The sequence below is a fragment of the Protopterus annectens genome, chromosome 1.part1 (genome assembly GCF_019279795.1).
Source record: "Protopterus annectens isolate FY-2018-M chromosome 1.part1, PAN1.0, whole genome shotgun sequence".
NCBI classification, from domain to species: domain Eukaryota; kingdom Metazoa; phylum Chordata; order Ceratodontiformes; family Protopteridae; genus Protopterus; species Protopterus annectens.
In genome coordinates this window covers 371,373,074-371,397,257 of record NC_056726.1, presented here as the reverse complement: position 1 = coordinate 371,397,257, position 24,184 = coordinate 371,373,074, and the positions used below count along the sequence as shown (strand labels likewise).

The window sequence follows — 24,184 nt, the reverse complement described above, 5'->3', positions numbered from 1 at the left end:
TGCATCTCCTGCAAATCTTGCATTGGGTGAGACGTCCAGTAGTTCCTCCCCAAGGTAGGTGATGCAGCATTTGTCAGCCACTCATGCCTTCATCTTCTTGCATCTTGGCCACTAATGAAACTGTATAGTTGTATTCATGGCTTTATAACTATGTGCCACAGAGGTTGGGACCATTGGAATTAAACAATGTGCAAACTAATGGAATGCAATACTAGGAAAGCTAGCAACATGGTAGTTTGTGTAAGCTGTCAAGGACAAAGTGAGGATTAGAGTCTGACATTAAACAATATTCCTAATATAGTCTTATGCAGTTTAAGCAGTACTGTTTCTGTATTAAGTGCAGAGTAAACTGCATAACATAGAAAACGCAAGTTGTGCTAACTCTAAAACCCATAAGGATGAATAGTAACTGTTGCAGTATTGTGAAATGTATGTCTTTGTGGGTATTTGTATCTGTATGCATGTGCTCATATTTACATGTGCAGTGGTGCAGCGGTAGCGTTGTTGCCTCACAGCAAGAGGTTCTCCCGTTCCATTCCCGGCTTAGGTTGGGAGTGCCTTCTGTGCTGAGTCTGTCCTCCCCGCGGTCGAGTAGGCATTCAAAAGACCTGCGTTGAGTGGGCGTGCCTTCATTGAAGGTTGGGCATTGGGCTGGCAACTCGACACCATAAAAACCAACTGCCAATCATTAGCAGACCGGAGTTCTGCTGTGGTGACCCCTAACCGGGAAAAGCCGAAAGACCAACAACATTTAGCATACCTAAATTCTGAGAATAGGAATGAAGAGTTTTTCTACAGAATTTGTAGCTGCTGTTTGTCAAAACTACATACACGTGTACATGTGCAGACCAGCAGTGCACTGCAGTTTTTCACTTTTCTGAACTGTGCAGTTGGTACGTATAATACAAGGTGATGGTGTACCTTGCAAAAATGTTTAGACACTTAAGTTTTGCATTTCAGTATAGAAAAATTGAAGTAGAACTTGTTCTCTCTGTTTAGTCCAGTTACATAAAAACGTGGAGGTGTTAGTAGGCACCCACAGCCTAAAACACCAAAATGTAGAATTTGACATCAAAGTAGGGTTTATTCAGTATATGAACATCAAATATTGTATTCCATATTAGGGAGCAACATACAATCCAAGTTGAGGGAGGTAGGCTAATGTGTTAAGGCAAATTGAGATGACAGGTAACCCATCCTGCTTAACTTGAGAAGGACATCCTAGTTGAATAGAAATGTACCTTTTAAAGCTGGTTTGCAGTTTTACACTTTGAAGATGTTTGTCATCATGTACTGGAAAAACAAAGGATAACTAACCCATTTGGTTGTATTTTTTTTTTAGGCTGGTCCTCCTGGGATCCTGGCTCTCTTGGATGAAGAATGTTGGTTCCCTAAAGCTACAGATAAAAGCTTTGTAGAGAAAGTGGTACAGGAACAAGGAAGTCATCCCAAGTTCCAGAAACCCAAACAGCTTAAGGACAAGGCTGACTTCTGCATTATGCATTACGCTGGCAAGGTAAAGAAATGCACCTTACAGATCTGTCCTAGTAACTAGTTGGAGGTGAGGGAGGGGGAGAGCTTGACTTGTTCAGACATAGATGTCTTTAACATTTATTTGGTAGAGACTCCTTGAAAGTATGAATCTGTGGCTTGTACGATTGTAGCAAGTTTCATAAATTAAATGTCTGTGCCTTTGCTGAGCTTGCATAAGCTGTCAACAATTAACACTTTTGTACCCATCTGTCCACAGCCCCTTTTCCCATTTTTCTCCAAGAAACATACATGTCTAATACTGCTTAATTAGAAATGTTCATCTTGTTTTGGAAGCAGCTGAGTGAATAGTTTCAATAGTTCAGCAAATGTAATCTAGGATTTAACATTTTTGTGGTCTGTCTTTGCAGGAGTGACCCCTTTCTGTAGTCTTGCTGCATCCCTTTTTAATATTTCAGTAGAAATTTACATTTCCCTTTATTTTATACTCTAGGTTATTTAGCCATGTTAGAATTTTCTCTCTGCAGCCTATGAGGCAGAAACTCTCCATGCTTGTGTTTTACTACCTTATGTGTCATCTTGAGGAGGATACCAGTCTGTGGCCCTAATTTATCTTCCAGTTGGCATTTTGAGTTTTTACTTATAGCAGGAAAAAGGGAGAAACACCCACTTGTTCATAGGTTCATAGGTTCATACTAGGCTATCTGCCCGAGGGCATTTACAAGCCTAGCCCATCGTTTTGTGGCTTACGCCACCCCTTTTAGTGGGGAACTATACCCATTATTTTGCTGTGCCTCTGTCCATCCATTGGTCAAGATTTCTCTTGAACAAGGTGCTCTGCCTCACATGTTTTGTTCCACAGCATAGGGAGTCTTTGGGTGATGAATCTATCCCTCCAGCTGTTGAGGTTTAAGTCTCCCGACCTTGTGGCTCTGATGGATCTAAATTTTTTGAGGTGAAGCATATTCATCAAATCTGGGTTTGACATGGCCTTGTATGTTAGGCAAAGGTCACCTCTGAGCAAGCTGCTGCGACTGAATAGAGCTGGAGTTCTTTCAGTCGGGCAGCATAGGATAGATTTTTGAGACCCTTTATCCTTTTGGTGAGGAACTTTTGTGGCCTCTCCAGCTGCTGCAAGTGTCGGGTCAGATACATTCCGAATGGGGCATTGTACTCAATCATTGGTCTGATGAGTGATGAGTAAAGGGAGACTATGACCTCCCTGGTGCATGCCCTCAAAAAAAAAAAAATTAATTAAAAATAAAAAGTTGGCTTGCTGTTTTAGTTGTCTACTACTACTGTTTGTAAAGCGACGATAGAGTCCTGTTTTCTAACTTTCTGTTAGTAGACCTCTCTTCTTGTCTCTCCCCCTCTCTCGGAAGTGTAATACATTTAAGTGGGCTTAAGGCCAGTAAATCTTTTTGCTTCATTTTGCTGTTTTTGCAGTATGTTTAATGACAAACTGATCATAATTACATTTTGATCTGTACCATGCAGTAGGTAGGAAAGTGAAGAGCCACATGTGAGAAATGGCTCTTATTTACAACAGTTATAACTAATGCAACGTATGTCTTTTAAGTCTTAATATTAATGTAATGTTTGTATAAGTACTGACTACATAATTGCCACTTTCTTGCTTTTGGTACTCAACTCATGTCCTAGCCACGACTGAAGCTTATATGTATCTGATCCTTGCACTGTTATGTACCTTCAGTTCTTGGTAAGGAACAATTTAAGACTCTTCTTTCATTCCTTCCAAATATGGGCAGCACCATAGCCTGCTGCAACCTAAACACTGTAATGTCAACATCTTTGTAGCTGTTGCACAAATAACTGGTTGTTTCTACCAACATGCACAAGATGTCTATATTCAGTTTGGCAGTGTTTTAGTGGGACTTAACTGGATAGGGGAGTCTGTTTAAAGAACACTTTCTGTTTCAGCTTAGGCTGAAACACAGTAAAATAGCAAATGGTGAGCCACAAAGGTAACAGTAAGTGGGCCAAGTTAAGTTACCACAGCTTGGAAATAAGTGATGCAATGTCGTGACTAATGCATTGATGTCTGTAGGACCAGTCAAAAGGTGTATAACAGTTAAATTACAAGGCTTGTCACTAACTTCAAAATAGAGTAGTGAAATTAATCACGGTGGCATTTGAAAAAAAGAATGGAACATGGCTGCACTAACGTGAAAAGAACAGTGACTGTTGTATCCAGATATCAATGGGCAGTGTAGCTAGGGCAGTGAAGGAGATTGTAGACTGAGACTTAGTAAGGAAAAGGGACTCCCATCCTACATTACTCAACTAGACTCCATAAAAGCCTTTAAAGCACCACTCAAAACACACTATCTAAATAATCCCACCTGCACCTGTGAAATGCCGTGTAAGCCACCTTAATCCTACACATCTAACTACTCTGATCCTATTTTTTAAACTTCTGGGATAGTAACTTTTTCCACTTCTGCATTACTAATATTTCTACTTATAACTGTCTAAATTTATATTTATGGCTATATTTTTCTGAATGGAAAAGTATTTTGCTTTGTATTTTACTTTGCATTCTCTGAATGAAAAAGTGTTTACTTTGTATCTTTACAGTATATCTATCTACTTCAAATTCATAGTCCAACACCCTTGTCTTATGTTAATGTATATATTTTTTCTGTATTAACTTTGTATTTTTTTCTGTGGAATATTTGAATATTGTGGAGCTTTTCTCCCTGGGCCTCCACTGAAAATGGGTTTCTGACCCAGTGGACTTTCCTGGTCAGCAAATGTAATTAAAAAAACAAGACTGGTGAATAGTGCAGAGCTAGAGCATCCTATGAAGGCTGAGGAATTGATGGAATTGACAGATTAAAGTAATCACGGCTATGGGAAATGCTTCTATACAGTGGAATGCTTTAATGTTAATTCCCCTTAACTAATCTTAGATTTTTTTTTAGCTTGGATGTATGCTGTCCCTCTGAGGTTGCATCCTCATTTAGCACCACTGCTGAAGATAGGCTATAGAAAATTTCAGAAATTTTTGTTTCGCAGAACCTAGTCTACCAGTATGGCACCCACTTGTCAAATTCAAACTTTGAAGGAGAAAGTTTAACTTTATTCTTAAATTACTTCCATGTGTGAAAGGATAGACTGCAAAATAATTTCCAGGGGATGTATTCTTCAGGGATACCTCCAACTGTAGTGGGAAATCAAAGTACCCAGAATCGCTGCCTCCTGCAGTTTATATGGAGTTACATACATCTGTTGTCCTTTTGCTCCTAATACTATTGGAACCATCTGTGTCAGTCTTCCACGTGCTCTTGTTTCTGCTTGTAAATCCTGGTGCTTTGACTTTGTTATTGCATAAGAAACTAATCACTGGGTTGTAGAAGTTTGTGATCAACACTACTCTTCGACTGCTGTATGTGGCTTTTTTTTACTTTTTATGAACTGTTGCTGTTTGATTATCCTATGCCATATGAACTTCATTGTGGTTCATATTTCCAGTGCTTCTCATTTCTATATTGTAGTGTTTGCACAATCCCCAGTGCAACAGGCTTGCCACAGTGTGCCTTTTGGTATGCAGTCCCCTCCCTCGTGTGTATCACATCCAACAGTTTAACATGCAACTGTTTCCAGTTTTACAAAAATTGCATTTTTTTTCCTCCCACTTTTTCTATAGATTTTTGTAAACCAAAATGTATGTAGAAAACCACCTTGGGCTGCTATTAGCAGCCTTTAATCTTTGGGTTTAGATTCATCGCCTTAACCATTCCTGCATCAGGTCTTTATCAACACTTGGCTGTTCTAGAAGTTCTGTGTACTTGCCACTATTTACAAGCTTACCAATTTTCTTTTTCTTCTGGTACTACTTTTTTTGCACTTTCAGTTGCTGTCTGGTTTCACGTCTACTTTAGTTTTTCATTCCTGGTATGTTCCAAAACCACTAAACTTAAGCAAAGATGTTCTCTTGGATTTTTCTTCATTCTTAAGAATTTTAACTGAGTCTTGAGGTCAGCAACTATGTATGCTGTCCTAAAATTGTAGATCTATATATCTGGTCCATTTCGAGGAGACTCATACAGGTATATGCCACTTAGTTTTGAGCATTAAACTGCAACCTTTGCCAGCATACAGGAACCCAAGTGAGGGCCAAAGTTTCAGGCCAGGTCTTAAAAAAAAAAAAAAAAAAAAAAGGTCCGTATTGCCCAGCAGATGACACGTCCACTTTCTTTGTCTATGATGAACATCTCAGTTTGCAGTGCTACAAGTGGATTAGTCTGAATCACTTTCCACTTGAGAAAAAGCCAGAACCCTCAGTATTACTTGGAGAAAGAATAGACAGCATTTTCTAAGGTATTTCTCAGGGGGGGGATACCTATTAAGGCTGAAGTCAACTCCAAGCACATACCAAGGAGCGCTCAAAATGGCCCGCTTCTGCTGACCACCCTGGTTTGCAAAATGCACAGGCATTTGCAAAGCTGAAAATAGAAATTTACAAATTGAGGAATAAAAGGACCATGCATTAAAAGGGTGCATATTTCAAAAAAAGAGCAACAGGGTTGGCATTTTGGTGATGAAGTGTAGCTGTAATGTGCAATGTAGGCTATTTGGGATAATTACTCATTGATTTAAAAAAAAGTTAAATGCTTAGGGAGAGTGTGAGGTACCATGGAGGGGCAGGCACTCTAGGGACCTCCTGAGATGAAGTGGAACAACCCAGTAAGAGGACTATCAAAGGAGTGAACACATGAGGAAAATGTCAAAGCCAAAAGCCTACTCAATAACCAGAGGTCAGAATTGAACTCTCTGCGAGGTTAAGATCTTAACCATTGCTGCCTTCTAGTAGATTGGAATAAGATCAAAAGAACTGTCCTTGCACAAAGGTTAGTGTCAGGACAGGTTGAAAAGTTTCAAATGTGAATAGTACAGTCAGTCCAAGGTGGAACAGGTAGAAGCAGCAGGTGCAATGGGTGCAAAATTAGTCTCACTTTATAGCTCAGTATGTCTGGAAATGTGGCAGCTAGTTTAGACAAGTCAGTTGAATAAAGTCATTTTAGGGTAAAAGCAATTTTGTTCTCTAAGTTAACAGGCATGGTGGATGACTTGATTAATTCCTAACCATATAAGTTTTAACATTGTTTGCATTGCAGGTAGATTACAAAGCGGATGAGTGGCTCATGAAGAACATGGATCCCTTAAACGATAATATTGCAACCTTGCTGCACCAGTCATCTGATAAATTTGTGTCTGAGCTCTGGAGGGATGGTATGTTTAATTTCCCAGCCTTTGCAAGGCTGAATCACAACTGCTAGTTTCCTGTTTTTTAAATGTTTGCAAAAGTGTTATTTATAGTAGGTGATGCGTAACTGTCAGCTGCATTTCTGATGGTAGACACGGCAATTCTCTACATAACTATCTAGTTTGTGTAAAATTCTGCAATATTTCTGTGGACTTGTGTGTAACTCAAGTAAAGGTATGCCTTGGAGGTGGATGTTTTAAAATAAATTTCTGTTCACACAGAAGAAACTGCTTTATAGCTGCAGTCTGAAAATGTCAAGCAGCTTTTTGTAGGTTGTTAATGCATGCAACAGACACCGTAACCATTTAACAGTTGCAGCTGTAGGACATGCTTTTGCTCAGCCAGGCTGCCAGCATACATCTAGTCTTCACTTAGTGCACTGGTCATGATTAGAAAGAAGCATCTTTTATTTTACAATGTATTTCATTTTGTGCTCTCCTAATATTAGAGCTGGAAGTGAGTTTTGCAAAAAGTCTATTAGGTTCACCAGTTTTACTCCATTTCTGTTATTGTACCCAAAAAATGGTGTAGCAGTAGGCATTGAGTAATTTGCATACAACTGGAAAGCATTATGGCTAAACAAGCTCCTCTAATGGAGTAGGATGATGTTAGTGTTTCACTGTTGCAGTCATTACATTTGGGTTGTCTGCCTGCCGGTAGCCCTCAGCTGGCCTGAATATCAAAGTCTTGGATCCATGCATCAGATGCTATCTCTTTTTCCATGGTGTCTGGTAGTCAGGGGTATAAAGCATGCAGCCGTTGCCATTACATCAGTCTTTCTTGCCGCAAAGAGCCCGAAGCAGTTCGCAAGTGCCGGTTGTCCGACTCCTGAAATTTTTGTTTGAGTTTTAGAACCAAAGTCTTCAAAAAAAGCTAAATACCCCGTTGGGGATCCTTTTTCTTGCTCTAAGCAGATGTCTGTAAAAATTAACAATTGTATTACGTGGAAAGCAAATGCCTCGTAAAAATTTTCATTCGCAGTGTATTCCTTGCTTAGGCCCAGACCACGACGTCCCTTTGTCAGTTTTGTGCCTTATTCAATCCTCAAACTATTTGTCGTCTGTTCATTTTTGCATCAAACTATTTCGGCACTCTGTTTAATTATCCAGAAATGGCTTCGGTAAGCCATCCGACTACCGACATTCCGAAAAAAAGTAAAGCTAAAGACAGACTGCATAGGTCCAAAGCTGTTGACGCTTCTGTTAAGCTAGTTTCCAGTTTGCCGGTACTCAGTGAGGTGCTTTTGCAGCCCCTGATGCCTGCAACTTCAGATTTGCAGGCCTCTACTGAGACCCATTTGGAGTCCAGTATGCCGCGAGATGCTTCTTTGACCATGGAACCTGCGGATGTCTCTAATTTGGATGGGTCTGGAGCCACTGTGCAGGCACTGGCTTCTGAGGATGTATTCAGGCCTACTGACTTGCATTTCAAACCGCCATCTTCTTCAAGGCCTAAAACTCGACCCACACCTAGAAAACTGACGTCCAAACCATATGGTCAGGCCCATATGCCTAAAAAAACAAATAAGAATGGCTGAAGACCTTATTACTGTTTAGGGGAAGCCAGCCTTCACCCTCTGAGACCTAGAACTGATTTTCCTTCTGATCAGGATTCTGAAATTTCTGTTTTTTCTGATCACCAGGATTTGCCCTCATCTACCCATGAGGATTCTGATGCAGAGGACTCCATACCCTCTGCTTCCCCTCCAGAAGGTTTTTCTTTTGGTGAAACCTTACACGCTCTTATGGAGCATTTCTGCTGGGAAAGCCAGGATTACTCTGACTCCAGAAAGAGACGGGAATTCTTACTCCTACCTCAACACAGGCCTTTACCTGTCCCTCCTGTCCTGGACATTATAGATGCCTTCTTGGAATCTAGCCTGGCTCATGACACTTTACATCCGGCTCCCAGGAAACCTGACTGGTATTAGAGTACCTGACTCTTACAAGTTCCTCTTCAAGAATCCTACTGTGGACCCAGAGACAATTTCCCAGGGACCTAAAGGCATTAAAGCTACTACTGCCAAAAAACTTACCTTCTCTGATAGCGATTCCAGGGCCTTGGACAGATGGGGTAAGAAGGTATATACTTCTGCTACTTTGGCCAATTAGGGCCTTAAACTGCCAGTTTCATATAAAGTATCAGCAGCATATTATGGGACTACTTGAACAGAAAATGATTCCTGACACTGCTGAAAATAATTACAGGATTTAATGCATTCTGCGGAACAAGTTGGTAAACATACTTTGCTATGTGGTTTTGACTCTAGAAGCATCTTGCAGGGCTGCTATCACTGGGTCTGTTATTAGAAGGCATGCTTGGCTTAAGGAGCAAAATTTGCCAGATCATGTTAAAGCTAAATTACTGGATGCTCCCTTAAACCAAGACAGTCTGTTTGGCAACAGAGCAGTAGTAGTACTTAAAAAGATGGAGGAAAAAGCTAAGTCTATGTAAACTGTTAAAGATTTCCTGCAGGTACAGCCTCCCAGATTTAGTAGGCATTGGTCTAAGAATTGGTCCTTTCCTGTCTCTTCCAGGCCTTCAGTCCAAACCCAGGAACAGCAGACCATCTAGGCTACAGTCTCAAGGTACTCACAGGCCTAAGCAGTGGGGGGCTTCCACTTCCAAAGCTGGAAGTAGTAAGACACCCCCCTGTGGAAAAATGTCACAGTGACTTAACCTTAAACCTTCCAAGCCCTCCCAACTGCCTGCTCCCTTGGGGGGGGGAGATCGCCCTGCATGCCAAAAACTGGTAACTCATTACCCAGGACAAATGGGTTTTAAATATAGTTTCCCAAAGATACAGATTCCACTTCCACACCTTACCAACCTCAAAAGGTTGGCCAGACCTACCCCCAAATCAGTGGGCAGAGGCTCAACAGCAGGCACTAGTATCAGGGATATTCATCCTGTCCCAGCAGAAGGGGACAAGGCCTTTACTCAAGACGTTTCCTGGTACCCAGAAAAGACAGCTCCTGGTGTCCTATCCTGGACCTCTCTATTCTAAACACCTTTTTGGTAATCTCAAAATTCAAAATGCTAACTCTTCATCAGTTGCTTCCTATGCTAGGCAAAGATGCCTGGTTGGCAACCTTGGACTTAAAGGAAGTTTACCTGCACATTCCAATAAGGGAATCTTGCAGGAAATACCCAAGCTTCATAGCAGGCTACATGCGCTATCAGTTCTCTGCACTTCCCATTGTCTTACCTACTGCGCTCAGGGTATTCACAAAGTGCCTAGCTCCAGTCATTGCATTTTGCAGGCAAAGAAATTTTCAAATATAGCCAAACCTGGACGATTGTCTAATTCAGGCAGAAAGCCAGGACATGCTACTAAATCTGGCATTTGTAAAGAAGCTACTAACCTCACTGGGGTACACCATAAATGAAATCTCATCTAGTACCCTGCCAACAAATTGTATTCCTGGGAGGAAGCTTGAACACATCTTCCCAGATGGCTTAACTCACGCCAGAGAAACAAGTCTGACAGCCTATTTCAAACTACTGGCAGCAAAGACCCAGCTATCTGCAAGGAAAATCCTGCAAGCCCTTGAGTTCATGGCCTCTTGCATTCTACTAATTCCATATGCAAGACTGCATATGAGGAAACTTCAGTTGTATCTAAAAAGCCTATGGGTGTCAACATTCTCAGGACCTGGAATCAATGATTCCTATCATTCCTTGTATAAAGACAAAGTTCCTTTGGTGGGCACAGGCCTGCTACCACAAGGGACTGCCATTCACTCTACCCCCTGCTCCACAAACCCTAACAGACGCATCAGACTATGCATGGGGGGGGGCTCACTTGGCAGTGCATTCAGGGCAAATGGAACCAGTCAAATGCACCTGCATAGCAGTCAAAAAGAAATGTTAGCTGTACAGAATTCCCTGACAGTCTTCAAGGACCAAATTCTTCCAGGCCAATTATTGGTAGAGACAACACCACTGTTGTGGTACATAAACAAGCAGGGGGGAACCCACTTGTATCCTCTCCGCAGTCTAGCCATGGCTCTGTGGAACACAGCCTTGAGCTACCAAGTGCACCTACAAGCTCAGTTCCTGCCAGGCAAGCTAAATTCACTGGCAGACTACCTAAGCAGAAATCTCATGGACCCACACGAGTGGAAACTGGAACCAAAGGTATACAACATTTTGAGAAACAAATGGGGGAACCTAGAGAGAGAACTGTTTGCCTCCCCTCAACTACCAATTATACAAATTTTGCACAAGGACTCCCCACAGACAAGCTTGGAAAGTGAATGCCCTGTCCTTCACCTAGGAAAGCCTCTCAGTTTATGCCTTTCCCCCTCTGCCTCTCCTCTCAAAAGTTCTGCTAAAGATCAAACAGGACAAACCAAGGACAATACTGATTGCACCCGACTGGCCATGGCAGCACTGGTACCCCCTCTTGCGCAGTATGTCACTGCTGGAACCTGCCTCAGACCCCTTCCCTGCTGTCCCAGCAGGAGGGCCAGATTCTGCACCCCCAGCTTCAAACCCTGAACCTTGCAGCCTGGCTAATTCCCTGAGCTCTCCAATAGTATCCCTCAGTAAGCAGGTGCTAGATGTCATTCTGGAGGCAAGGAGGCCTAGTACTAGAAAATCCTATGCCAAAAAGTGGAAGATACTGTTCCTGAAACCAGACTCTGGGGATAGGCACAACAGTGCTCAGCTTACTGCATATTCTTTAATACTTAAGAGATGCTCCACAAAGACCTTTCCTTCTCATCAATTAAAATTCATGCCTCAGTCATTTCGGCACATTATAATACTGAGCCACCCCTCTTCTCTTACCCCCTGCTGAAACAATTCCTCAGAGGGGCATAAAATTTAAGACCACCCAGGAGAGCCCTTACTCCAGCCTGGGACCTTATCTTTGTATTGGAAAAGCTCACTCTACCTCCTTTTGAGCCAGCTGCAGCAGCAGAGTTGAATTTCCTTTCTTGGAAAACAGCCTTCCTTCTAGCTATCACTTCAGCAAGAAGAGTGTCTGAATTACAGGCCCTCATGGCAATGGAGCCCTTCATAATCATCCATGCAAACAGGGTGTCCCTCAGGACTAATTCTTCCTTTATGCCCAAGGTAGTATCCAGTGTGGCCCTTAATCAGTCCATTCATTTGCCAGTCTTTTTTCCTAATCCACAGAACAAAGAACACACACTGCATTCTTTGGATGTGCACATACCACTTAGATTTTATTTGACAGGACTAAGCCTCTCAAAAACTGAACAGCTGCTAGTTGCCTTTCCTGCAGGGGCAGAAGTGAAAGCCATTTCTAAGCAAACCATTTCTAGGTGGGTAGGCTATTGCATTTATTTCTGCTATAAGCACCATGGAAACCCTTCCCCACAGGGGATAAGATCACATTCTACCAGGGCGGCATCTACCTCTGCAGCCTTTCTCAGAAGTGTCCCTTCCAGGGACATCCTAGAAGCTGCTACCTGGAGCTCTGTACATACCTTCACCAGGCATTACCACTTGCCTCTTTTTTTCTAAATCGAGAGCTGGTTTTGCCACTACGGTCTTGCAGGGCTTAATAGCTGGTCCTAATGCTCTGTCTCCTCCCTTCCTTAGCTTTGGGAATCTACCCAAATGTAATGCAAGTGAAACACTAAGAACATAGTACAGTTGTGTACGCTTACCCTAAATGTAGATGTTAGTGTATTCACTGTTGCAGTCCTGGTTACCCTCCCTCCAGCCCCTGACATCTCTTGGCTATACCTTTCTTCTTGTTTAGTGTATTTCAGCTTTCTGGTGTATTTGCTTTTTGTTGGAGGTGTAACCTTGTTATATAATTGCTTCCATTTTGGGGGCACCTGACATTTGGGGCAAGAAAAACTGATGTAATGACATCTGCTGCATGCTTTATACCCCCTGACGACCAGACGCAAGGATCCAAGACTTTGATATTCAGGCCAGCTGAGGGCTACCTGCAGGCAGATAACCCAAATGTAATGACTGCAACAGTAAATGCACTCTAACGTCTACATTTATGGTAAGTGTACACTGTCATTTTTCTTTCTTGGATTTTGGTTTCACTACTAAATTGTGTTAAATTTTAGTGTGATCTACCTGTAGAAGCTAGTTAGTAATTTCTTTCTAGGAAGTAAAACTACAGATGGATTTAGCGTGAAAATATTTCCTCTATAAATTGATTTGGGTTATTAATCATTGGAGGTTCAGTCTTTCATGATGTCATGGCAGGGATTTTCAACTCAGAATTCAAGGGGCCTTTCTTAAAATAAATGAATAAAATGCAAAAGTACTTTTTTTCATCAAATACTACGCAATATGGTATTCTATTTATTCTATATAGTAAAATTTGTATCCAAGTCTGTTTCTCAAACTTGCTTCCGATCATGACCAGTACACTAATGTGAGGGAACTTGGGTTGGGCAGCTTTCCTTCCAAGCACTTAAATTACCAAAGCACTTCAGGAAATGGTTCTCCATATAGGTTGAAGGGCAGTCGCACAACTGACACTGGTCCCACATATCTTAACTTGGTGGATTACTACCACATGCCTTTTATCAGACAAGCACATTATCCAGGAGATTGGCCATGATGGGTCTCATTTGCCATGAGAACAATAATGGATTCGGATTAATTCATCTTTTTCTCCCCTTTACAAGACACTTGAGTTGCTAACTAGGTATTCATTATTCCCCACTTGTAAACAGATTTTCAGGATGTTCACTAGGATCACTGTTTGCTGCTTTATAGCTTGGCTAGTACTGCTGTCTGCTAGCTGAACATTAAACTAATGGTTGGGTAGGAAGATTTTCTTTTTCCCGTTGATGTATGTTAATACACACAGAATTGGGCTGGCAGAGTAGATGCGCTCCTGTGGGTAATTTCCATGGATAAGAAATACTGTAGTAGATAATCTTGTATTCAGACCTCTTTCTTGGTGATTACACACTGCAGTTGTAACATTATCATAGTTTGTTATAATCCAAAAAAATTGAGTGTGCCCAAACAAAATTCCAAACCACAAAAGTGTAAGATACTTGCGCAAAAGGGAACAGCCGATAAAACTGAATTTACCTAGTAGTTTTATTTACACTTCACATCCAGGACATGTAAACGCTTAACAGGATCTCAGCATTTTCGTCTCCACATATAAAGACGTCCTCATATGCAATAAGGAACTCGTACTACACCCTTTTATATATCAACTGTCAAATAGGAAAACAATGTCAGTATGTAATTGTGTATTATGAGTTATTTATTACATCTGAGGAAGTCTTTACGTGGAGACAAAAATACGGTGATCCTGCTAACAGTTTGTCTTGGATTTGAGAAGTATAAATAAAACTACTGCGCAAATTCTGTTTTTTTTTTTTTTTGTTTTGTTTTTTTGTTTTGGGGCTGCTGTTTGTGTTGAGTGCCTTTATAGTTTGTTATCCTGCACTCTTTGCTACATAGTATTGAATGTGCAACAAAAATTGGAGCATTTGGACAATTCTTTGCAGCCTCAACTAGGGGATTAGTTAACTCATTGCACAAAGTAAATGAAATTTCACTTGGGAGTAATTGTGAACCTTCGGAGTTGCATTTTTGTGCACATTCTTAACTTCTGAATGCATCATATAATATTCTAATGACTTAATTCCATTAAGTCTACCTGCTTTCATTGTAAGGTCTGCTGTTACAATACAGTTGTTTAACCGTGATAATTTGATACCCATGAATGTTTTTCCCCTTCATGAAGCAGTCAGTTTTGGCCATTGGGCCATCCTAAGACTTCCAGGGCGCAGGTATCCACTTTTGGGAATCTTTCCTTTTTGCTATATTTTTAGTTGACTAAATTTAGATAGTTTATGGTTGGTTAGAATTATTGAAAGTGTGCCAGCAGAAGACATTTACAGATTTCCATTTGTAGCCTGTTGGGAGAAGACCAAAATAAAGGTTTGTAGAGTGGCACAAAAAGAATGAAGGCAAGTGTGTGGAAGCAAGATGTAGTGACTGCAGGTCACCCTGTCTTATTTGACCACGGTCTGTCCTGAACTATTTGAAGGTAGTTTGGGACTTTTCTGTGCCAGTTTTCCAGGCATTCACTGAAGCTGAGATCTCAAGACCCGACACCATTTTCTAAGCATCTGTGATGTCCTTCATGCATTTCTGCTCTGTCATCTGTGGTTTGTTTGCAACGGGATATCCCTACTTTGTTTTATGTAAGCCCTGATTGTGCTCAAGACAAAGCAGTTCAGGTGCTGACGGGACTTTGCTAGGAAGGATGGGAACAAATGGCTAAACCTAACTCTCCATCTTGGAAAGTGAAGCAGCCTGGCTCACTGCATTTTGAGACGCTTGCAAAAGTACAGATTTATCTCTGGCATCAAGTAGAGGACAGTGTTCTCCTGCTGTAATTGGTATGCCTTTTTGTTGGCAGGTCACGTGTGTACAAAACCTTATATGCATCCATTTATTTACATTTCAAAGACATTTCCCCTTTTAAAGAACCTTAATTTCTGTTGGACCTGATGCCACAGACCCAAAAGCCCACCCTACCCAGCATGTCACTTCAGGTTAGATGTTAGTGTGAGGCAACATGGCACTTTCACTTGGCGAGTTATTTCCTTTGTGAAGAGTATGGAATAACCTCCCCCATATTCCTTAAATTAGAGTTGCTCAAGGTAAATGTGCCACATTTCTCACTGATATCTTCACTCCTTAGCTGTGATAATGAGATAATGTCGCCAGGCTGTTTTATAGGAGGGCTTTCAAAAATAACTGGGGATAGGTTGGTCAAACATCTGGAAGGGGTCACATTCTCCTTGGCTGTCTTTCCTAAGCCCATCTCCTTACTCTTGCCTTTTAACCCATCAAAGTTTTGGGGGGTAAACAAGGATGGTTGGTGTTGAGCCTTTAGCTGAAGGCCACAACTTACCAGAAAGCCTTTGAGGCTTTTTAAGATTATTTTTGTGCCAAAAACAGCAGAGAGCCTCCAAAATGTAGTGGCTCTCAAAACCCTAAATTCTTTTGATTCAAAAGAAATGTTTTTGGTCTCACCTTGTCAGGTGACTGCATGTACTCTTTGTACTTCTAATGCAACAGTCATGATCATCCCAGTAAATCCAGAGATATCTATACTTGATCAGAGCCAATCACATCCTGTTTAGGGCCTTGTCCTTTGGTCTTGCCTCTCTGTGAGTTGACTAAAATGTCTTACTTTGAGACTGCAATGCGCTTTGTCAAGATCATCTTGTACCTAGACAACTAGTTTCTCAGTTTTTTCTGATAATTTGGCATCACTTCAATTACAAATGTTCATTATGGGGAAATTACTGCAAATCTCAGTCTGTGCTCTCTCATGTTTAAACTCTAGACTTTGTAGGAAGTTTCTGAAGTGCAATATTTTGCTTGGCGTTTAGTTTCCTTGTCTTGGAGTAGGTTACTCTGCATGTGATCAATGTCTGTTCCCTCATTTGTTTTAGGTTTAGGGTTGTGGGAGGTTTTTGATGGTACCCTCTACCAGTGTAGTGAACTGAGGTCCAGAGGTATCGGTATTATTTCTGGTCTATATTAGAATCTCAAACGTTCACAATGTCGCATCTGACATTGTCAACATGTGAAAAGCAAAACCGCAGAACATCGAAGAGGTAAACGGAAATCTCCGTAAGGGGAGATTTCTGTTTACTTCTATGTAGTGCAGTTTCGGAGTTTGAATATTTAAGTAGCGGGGGGTGTGGGGGGCGCAGGGTGGCATGCCCCCTGCTTAAAACAAGTTGTTCTATTTTTTGACTTTTTGTAATTTTTATTAGGTGTTCAATGTTACTGGACTTCGATATGGTGTCGATCATATCGTATTCGAAGTTCAGTAACTTCGAACATCTAATATAGACCCAGTATTTCCACCCCATTTCCCCTAGGCAGGATGCCTCTGGCTTGCCTTAAAAAGGTAACAGACTTACCAGTTGCAACTTCACTTGTGGTTAACTTCTGTACATTCTAGCAGACTGCTCCAACTGCACCCATGGGATGCATCTGCTTTGGAGTGAGGGGCACTGTAGTATGGATATGTTCGTGTGCCTGAAGTTTAACATCCACAAACTAAAATGAGTGGTGGTGTTAAATTTCTTTCATGTCTCCTTGGCTCAGGAGAGTGAGTCATAACTGTTAAACAGCATGGCTTTTTACTTGTAAACAGTGGAACTCCTCTATCCTTTCTTGCAATTCTGATAATAGGCTCTAGAGTCTCATTGTTTTTTAATGCTAGTCATTACTGGGAAGGACATTTTGTTGGTGAAAATTATTAGTCTGCCTTTTCATGCCCCCCACAAGTAGTCTGTTGGTAAACAAGAGAATGTTTCTTTGGCATAAGCTGGTTTAACATTTTAACCAGTGTCTCAAAAACTTTACTAATACACATTTCTAGTTGTTTAGTCAAGGATCCTGTGATCCACAGCTTCCCTTCTGTGCCAGTTCATCCACAAAGCAAGATCAGTTCTCATGATACCCTTTCAGTCTGAACATGGTTCTCCTTTAGAGATCTTTCATTCAGAAGGCTTAAGGTAAGTGGACTTTATCTCCCTTTTCTCTAACTGGGCCTTTATCAGCAGTTTAGAACGTTTTCTCAAACTGCTTACTTACCCAAATCTAGACATTGGGCTCTTATTTTCTCTGTGAAGGTCACTTGGCTTCTGCCTGTAGTTTGGATTTTCTGTGCCCTTACCTCAAGGGTACAAGCACTTCTGTGAAACTTTCTTTGCTTCCTGTTTGTAGTCTTATTCCATCTTGTGACATTTATTTAAGGTTGAAAAAGTTCCCCTTTTCTCAGTTTGAACCAGATGCTTTTGGAGGAATTAAAAGTACTTTTTCTGAAGACCCCGTTTTTTAGTGGCCATTACCTATGTTAAATGAATCTCGGAATATTCCACATTGTCAGGATATGATGACCCAAACTGCCCTTTTGTATAAAATGTAGTCTGTAATCCGTCTTTTTCTTCAGTATGTTGAGAAGAGGAGCATCATTTCTGGTGTGTGGATGTCCACAAACTGCTCAGATTCTAGCTGGACAGGACAGTCTTTATGCAGATATGATCATTTTTTTGTCAAGTCTAATTAGATGAAGCTCCTAGGCTTACTGTTTCCATCTGGCTAGCAGATGTACTGAATCTCCCAAACATGCAAAACCCTTATCTGTAATTCAAGCTTGAACATTTTTGTGATGCTACTCTGACATACGCAGCTCCGTCATGATCAAACAACTTTGTGAAGGTACTAGCTGGATGTTTCCTGGATTTGTTTTTCTGGGCACTGTAGTCTGATCCTGCGAGTGTGACTTCCCAGCAGGAATTAGCTTGGGATTTTTGTGTTGGATGTCAAAAATGAGCGTCTTATCTGGTATGAAAGTTTGTGCGTTTAACATCATTTTCAGATTTAAGAAGGGTCCGTATTCCGTATCTGTCTCAAGGCTCTGCTCTTCATTTTGTCCAGTTAAATATTATAATAACTTGAGAAACATAGGATGTGTGGTACATGGTAGGTACAACAGAATTCTGGCAGCCAGGGAAAGTTTCATCTTCCCAGCAGTTGTAATGGCTGCGGTATCAGTCTTAAAGAAATGTACTTCCTACACTTTTTTCCTAAGATATGCCAGGCTCAACCTCTGCAGTGTTTACAGATCTTCACCTTCCTGTTACAGCAGGAAGGGACATTGGTATACCCAAATCTGAATAGTCTCAGGTTAGCAGCTTGTGTATTCTTAACTTGATAACTGAAAACTGGACCTTAAAGGGTGAGGTAGTGCATAGACAGCTTAGCAGTAGAAAGTGTTCTGCCTAAGTGGATGAAATTTTCTTATAGGTTCATAGGTTTATTGGCCCTAGGGCCTATACAAGCCTAGCCATAATTCCCTGGATATTTCTTCCCACAATATTTACTTCCCTGGACCCCTGTCTAGCAGGGCGTCTGACGTGATTCCTGGGGTGAATTTCCTATCTCCCATCCAATCGTCAAGGTCTGTTTTGAAGAGGGCCAAGGAGGTGCACTGCTTGACATGTATGAGCAGTCTATTCCAAAGTATGGGGAGTCTCTGGGTCAGGAACCTATCCCTCTAGCATGTTTTGTTCATTGTGATGACTAGGTTTAGATCCCTGGAGCGTGTGGCTGAGGGATTGGGATTTCTTTAAGTGGAGCATGTCCAACAGCTCAGGGTTTGACATCTGCTTGTATATTAAGCAGAGATCACCTCCAAATAGACGATATGTCAGAGTACAGCTGCAGTTTTTAGACAGCATAGGCCATCTGCTTTAGGGCTATGTTTCTTTTAGTGAGGTATTTCTCTGGCCTTTCCAGCTGTTCCAGATGTCTTGAGGTACATGCCAAACTGTGCATTGTACTCTAATGGGTCTAATGAGGGATGAGTACAGTCCGATAATTACCTCCTTTTTTCTGGATGAAAAGCCCTTAGTGATGTGTGCCACATAGGATTTCCTGGGTGATGTGGTTATCGAAGGTGAGACCACTGTCCACCTGTGTCCCTAAGTCTCTCATCACACATTCTGTGTTTAGTGTACTGCCACCTATGTGGTAATTCATGGGTACATGTTTTTTCCCAAAGGGGATAACGATACATTTCTTGGCATTGAGCTTGAGCCCATGGCTCTGGCACCAAGCATCTGTTTCTGTAAGACCCTTTTGTAGAATGTCCACTTCATTTGGGGATTCAATAATGGCTCCCAGTTTGCAGTCCACTGCGAACTTTGTTATTCAGAATCCCTTAGTGTTGGCCGAAGGTTGCCAGTGTCTTTGTTTAGAAGTTCCATGCTAATGCATTCCATGCCCTTGCAGATAAAGCTCATCAGACTGATGGAACGGTAGTCCCCAGGATCTGAGGTGGAATCCCCCCTTGTGGAGTGGGGTTAACTGTAGCTGTATGCCACTCAGTGGGCAAGAAGCCTGAGTTGAGGCTTTGATTAAACATGACACTTAGGTGAGGTACCAGTTCATTTTGTAGTTCATATAGTACACAGCCCGGGATGTCATCTGGTCCCATGGATGCTGTATTCTTAGCTTTGGAGAGTGCGGTTTCTACTTGTGTGGTAGGGATTACCGGAATTTGGCAATCTTTTCGTATTGACATATGGGCCCTTTAGGGGGGTGAGGGGGGGCGGAGTTGGCACTAAATTGATCTGCCAGGATATTGGCGATATCCTTGGGATCAGTATATTTAATGCCATTCTGTTGTAGATCAGAGCAGATCTGAGCATTGCCATTTAGATTCTTGACATAACTAGAGAATGCGTTGTGGTTGTCTTTGCTAAAGATTCCAATTTTATTTTCGTAACTAGCTTTGGAGGATTTTGAGGGATCTCAGCTTCTTACTGAGGCTGGTAAGGGAGTTTTTTGCATCCTGGGATTTTCCTCGCTTCTGCAACAGTTTCTTCCTTCTGTTGTATAGTTTATGGCAGGGGACCACCAGAGTGGCTTCCTTTTTTTTTTAGAGGAGAGCATCTTTGTTCTATTTGGGATGGTATGATTCATGCACAAGTGGATGTGCTCATACAGTGCCTTAGTGTAGGATTCAGCAGTCTGACTTTCAGCTCCCATCTGCATGGGTGTCATGAAGTTTGTCACTTCTGACTTGAGTAGCATGAAGTTGGCTTTGGAGAAGTGTTTTTTTTTTTTTTTAACAGAGGTTCCCTTACTGAGGGGTGGGCGTGAGATGTGGATGTCAAGGGTGATTAGCTTATGGTCAGGTCACTATCTCCCATGTTGGTAATGACCAGGTCTAGGATATTGGAGCCCCTGGTGGGGCAATGGATTAGTTGATCCAGGGCATTGGAATTCATGAATTTCAAGAACCGTTGGGAAACTACTTGGGTACCAACACCTTTTCCCATTTAATGGCAGGGTGGTTGAAATCACCCAGTATTAGGGTGTTTGGTTGTATCTTAATATTTTCCAGTATGTTTAGAAAGGTGTAGTGAGAATCTTGGGGCATGGTGGGGGACCTGTAGAGTTTGGATTGCAGTATTACCTAGTGTTGCACCGGGAGAATTTCAGATGCATTGTGTTGGGCAACTAGCCTGGAGGTGTGAATATCCTTGGTGAATATGGACACTCCTCCACCTTTAGTGTTTCAGTCGGTTTACCTCTAGAAGGATGGTCACCATGGAGGCTAAAGCCAGTCTGTGATACCTTACTGGACTTTTACAAGTGGGCCTGTCTCGTGCTTCTGTGGTAGTGCATTTCAGTTGCTGCAGTTTCTTGTAGGACTCCTATTCAATCAAATTACTGGGAATCCATACATTAAGGGGATCCTGCACCTTGAATTCCTCCTGGAAAATGTTTCCGGACTATGACTGTTAGTGGCTGTTAGTGCTGCTAGTGGAACATCTGAGCTGCAAGCCCTCCTATAGGGAAACCTGCACAGTCTTCCATAGTGACATGGTGAGTCGTATGGCTGTATCTGTTCTCCTGGTGGTATCTAACTTGATTATCAGTTGTTCATCCCTCAAGGTTAATTTGACAGCCGAATCCAAGTTTCACCAGGAATTAAATCTTCCTTGACATATGCGAGCATTAAAGGCATTTTTGAGAAGTCTCTATTAAAATGTTTTGCCATGGGATCTTTTCATGCTGGTGAAATTACCTGCTAAAATAGAATCAAAGTTCTTGATAGATGTGTGTGTGTGTGTGTGTGTGTGTGTGTGTATAACATTCTTGGTAACTCTGAGAAGGGTTTTTAGTTGCAAATGTTTTAAAGCCTTGTATTTTATAGTTTATCTGTGCAGACTAGGAACCTTTTATGTCTAAACTGACGAGATTACTTCAAACCAGTTAATTGTTTTGCCTCTTTCCTTGTACTAAGTTCAGTGGGGGAGTACTTAGTACATCAGCTGAGCATTCACAGTCTGTTACAATTGTTGGGAATATACAAGGTTTGCCTGGCAAACCAGAAAGATACTGTTAAAGTAGTAACCACTTCTCAGGTATTTGCTATTGTGCCATGGGCTTTCTACATAAAATTACAAGGCAGTACAAGTTGGATACAATATTGTTTGTGGGTTTGCCTTTGTGTCTCTTAAAAGTGGAATTTCCTAATGATAAGCAAGAGGATGAGCTGTGGAGACTCCTGTCCATTCAGGTAGCTGGACTGGCTTGTGTAGGGTACAGTTGTCCCATCCATAGCCAGATGTGGCTTGTAGAAATTCCTTGGAAATTTAGTTTTTCAGTGGAATGTTTTATGTAGGTTTGTCAAATGTTTGGTACTCCTCTCATAGTGGTGCCCTTTAGAGCTTTAGCAACTGAGGTGCAGGGCAGTACGAGTTATGGCGGTTTTAGAGCTTAGAAAATAAGTGCAAGCTGAGTACTGCCTTCAGCAGCTACTCCTATTTGCTGAATTAGTCAGATACGGATCATGAAGCAGTCTGTATGTATGTAACCTGTTTTCAGCTCATTATTAAACTTTCTGTGACTTCATAGCTTACACCTTTACAATACATTGTCTTCTTTTTACCTGTGTAGATGTATATGCTAGGGCTACAATTTTGTGTGTATACATGCGCAGGATGTGTGGAATTGTGGAGTACAAAAACAATATCTTGGATAACCACATTTGTGGATATATGCTGTTCAACTAAACCTGCCCAAGGGCCTTGTTGACTGAGATTTATTCTTTGTGGAGGGCTTCTGTGTATCGCATATTTGCTGCTTGTGCTCCTTTCCATGATAGTGCAAGCTGACCTTTGGAGGTAGAAACCTTTCCTTGGGCACAAGTCTTGCCCCACCCTCCATTGCTGGCAGTCACCTAGGTTAATAACTCTCCATTGGCTCTGCCAAACTCCTGTTTATGCTCTGGGACTACCTGTGGATGAAGGGTTACTGTATTCTCTGCTTAGAGAACAGTCACAGGTGGTCATTAGGTTCCAGATGTAGTGTTGCCTTTGTCCATATTTTGGAGTTGATGGATCCTCCACGGAGAGAACTGCATTGGTCCATTTGCAATGAGATCTGGGCAAAGTCCCTTGCAGTTACTGCTGAAAGTTTTGTTGAAGCAGTTGTGATGGATGGGTGAAGATTTTACTCCCAGGTCTTCATGTGCCTAATGGAATGCTGAGGTTCTCATTTTAGACCTTGGTTATTTCTAGTATTTTGGTATCCGGGGTTTTAGGTGGTCACCCTGCAAAGTGTCATGCAGTAACATTTTTGGGTGGCATTTATGGCATTTGCCTACCTTGAAGTAGAATCCAGTGTATACAGCTTTGAAGCAAGACCTGTTCCAAAGCTTGTGCTGTGGGTAAGTGAAAAGGGCGCACACATCATCCTACATGTGCATACAGCCAATGTAGCCCTAACTAACATATCTACCCAGCTAAAATTAAAATGGTACTCGTGGCACCCTGAAGTTGTTTAAGCTGTTTTGGTAGTTTTGAATATGTTCATTGTGTGACACTGCTGCAGTCATTACACTTGGTTTATCCTGCCGTCAGGTGGTTCCCCAGCCGGCCTGAGTTCCAAAGTCTTGGTCCGGCGTCGGTTGCCTTCGCTTCCTCCCTGACGTCAGTGCGACAGGGGTATATAAGATGCAGCCGATGCCATTTTCTTCAGTCTTTCTTGCCGGGCGGTGCCCAAAGCAGTTTGCAAGTGCCGGTCGGCCTACTCTTGAAATTTTCATTACGGATCCAGAACCGGAGTCTTCTACAAAGCTAAGTACCCCTTTGGCGAAACTTTTTCTTGCCTCAGACCGTTGTCAGTAAAAGTTAATATCTGCATTTCTTGTGGGAAGCAAATACCTCATAAGGATTTCCATTCTAAATTCCAAAGCTAAATTACTGGCTGCACCTTTACAGCAGGATGTTTTATTTGGAGTTAAGGCAGAAGAGGTATTAAAGAAAATGGAGGAGAAGGCAAAATCTATGCAAACAGTGAAGGCTTTTTTACAGGTTCAGCCTCCTCGATTTAGTAGAAACTGGCCAACAAAGAATTGGTCCTTTCCAGTTAATGACAGACCACAAAGGGGCAAATAGACAGCCAAGAGGTAGAGGTCAACCACAAGGTCCTTACAGGCTTTGACAATGGGGTGCATCAGGCCAGAAAGAAGAAGAGGCACCAACCATGTAAAAAACAGCCCCAATGACTTCCCACTCCAGCTGCCAAACAATTTACTCTTGGCAGCCCCTTTGGGAGGAAAACTGGCACTTTATCACAATTGGCATATGATCACCCAAGACAAATGGGTTCTCAATATTTCAAAAGGTTACAGGTTCCACTTTCACACTCTGCCAAGATTAAAAGGAATGCCAAATCTGCCACTAAATCAATGGGCAGAGGCCAAATTATGGCACTCATGAACATGGGAGCTATTCAAAAGGTACCACCACAGGAACAAGGGCAAGGATTTTACTCTAGACTCTTTCTGGTTCCCAGAAAAGACAAAGCCTGGAGGCCCAT

The 24,184-nt window shown here is 41.8% G+C and overlaps 1 protein-coding gene across 1 annotated transcript in view; it reads left to right on the top strand.

Moving 5' to 3' along the window:
- MYH9 (myosin heavy chain 9) overlaps window positions 1–24,184 on the top strand; it is a 1,134,272-nt gene that overhangs the window by 475,717 nt on the left and 634,371 nt on the right. Inside the window, exons 16-17 of the mRNA XM_044075327.1 lie at window positions 1,343–1,516; window positions 6,633–6,747. Coding sequence (XP_043931262.1) covers window positions 1,343–1,516; window positions 6,633–6,747 — 289 coding nt within the window. The remainder of the gene's footprint in view (window positions 1–1,342; window positions 1,517–6,632; window positions 6,748–24,184) is intronic.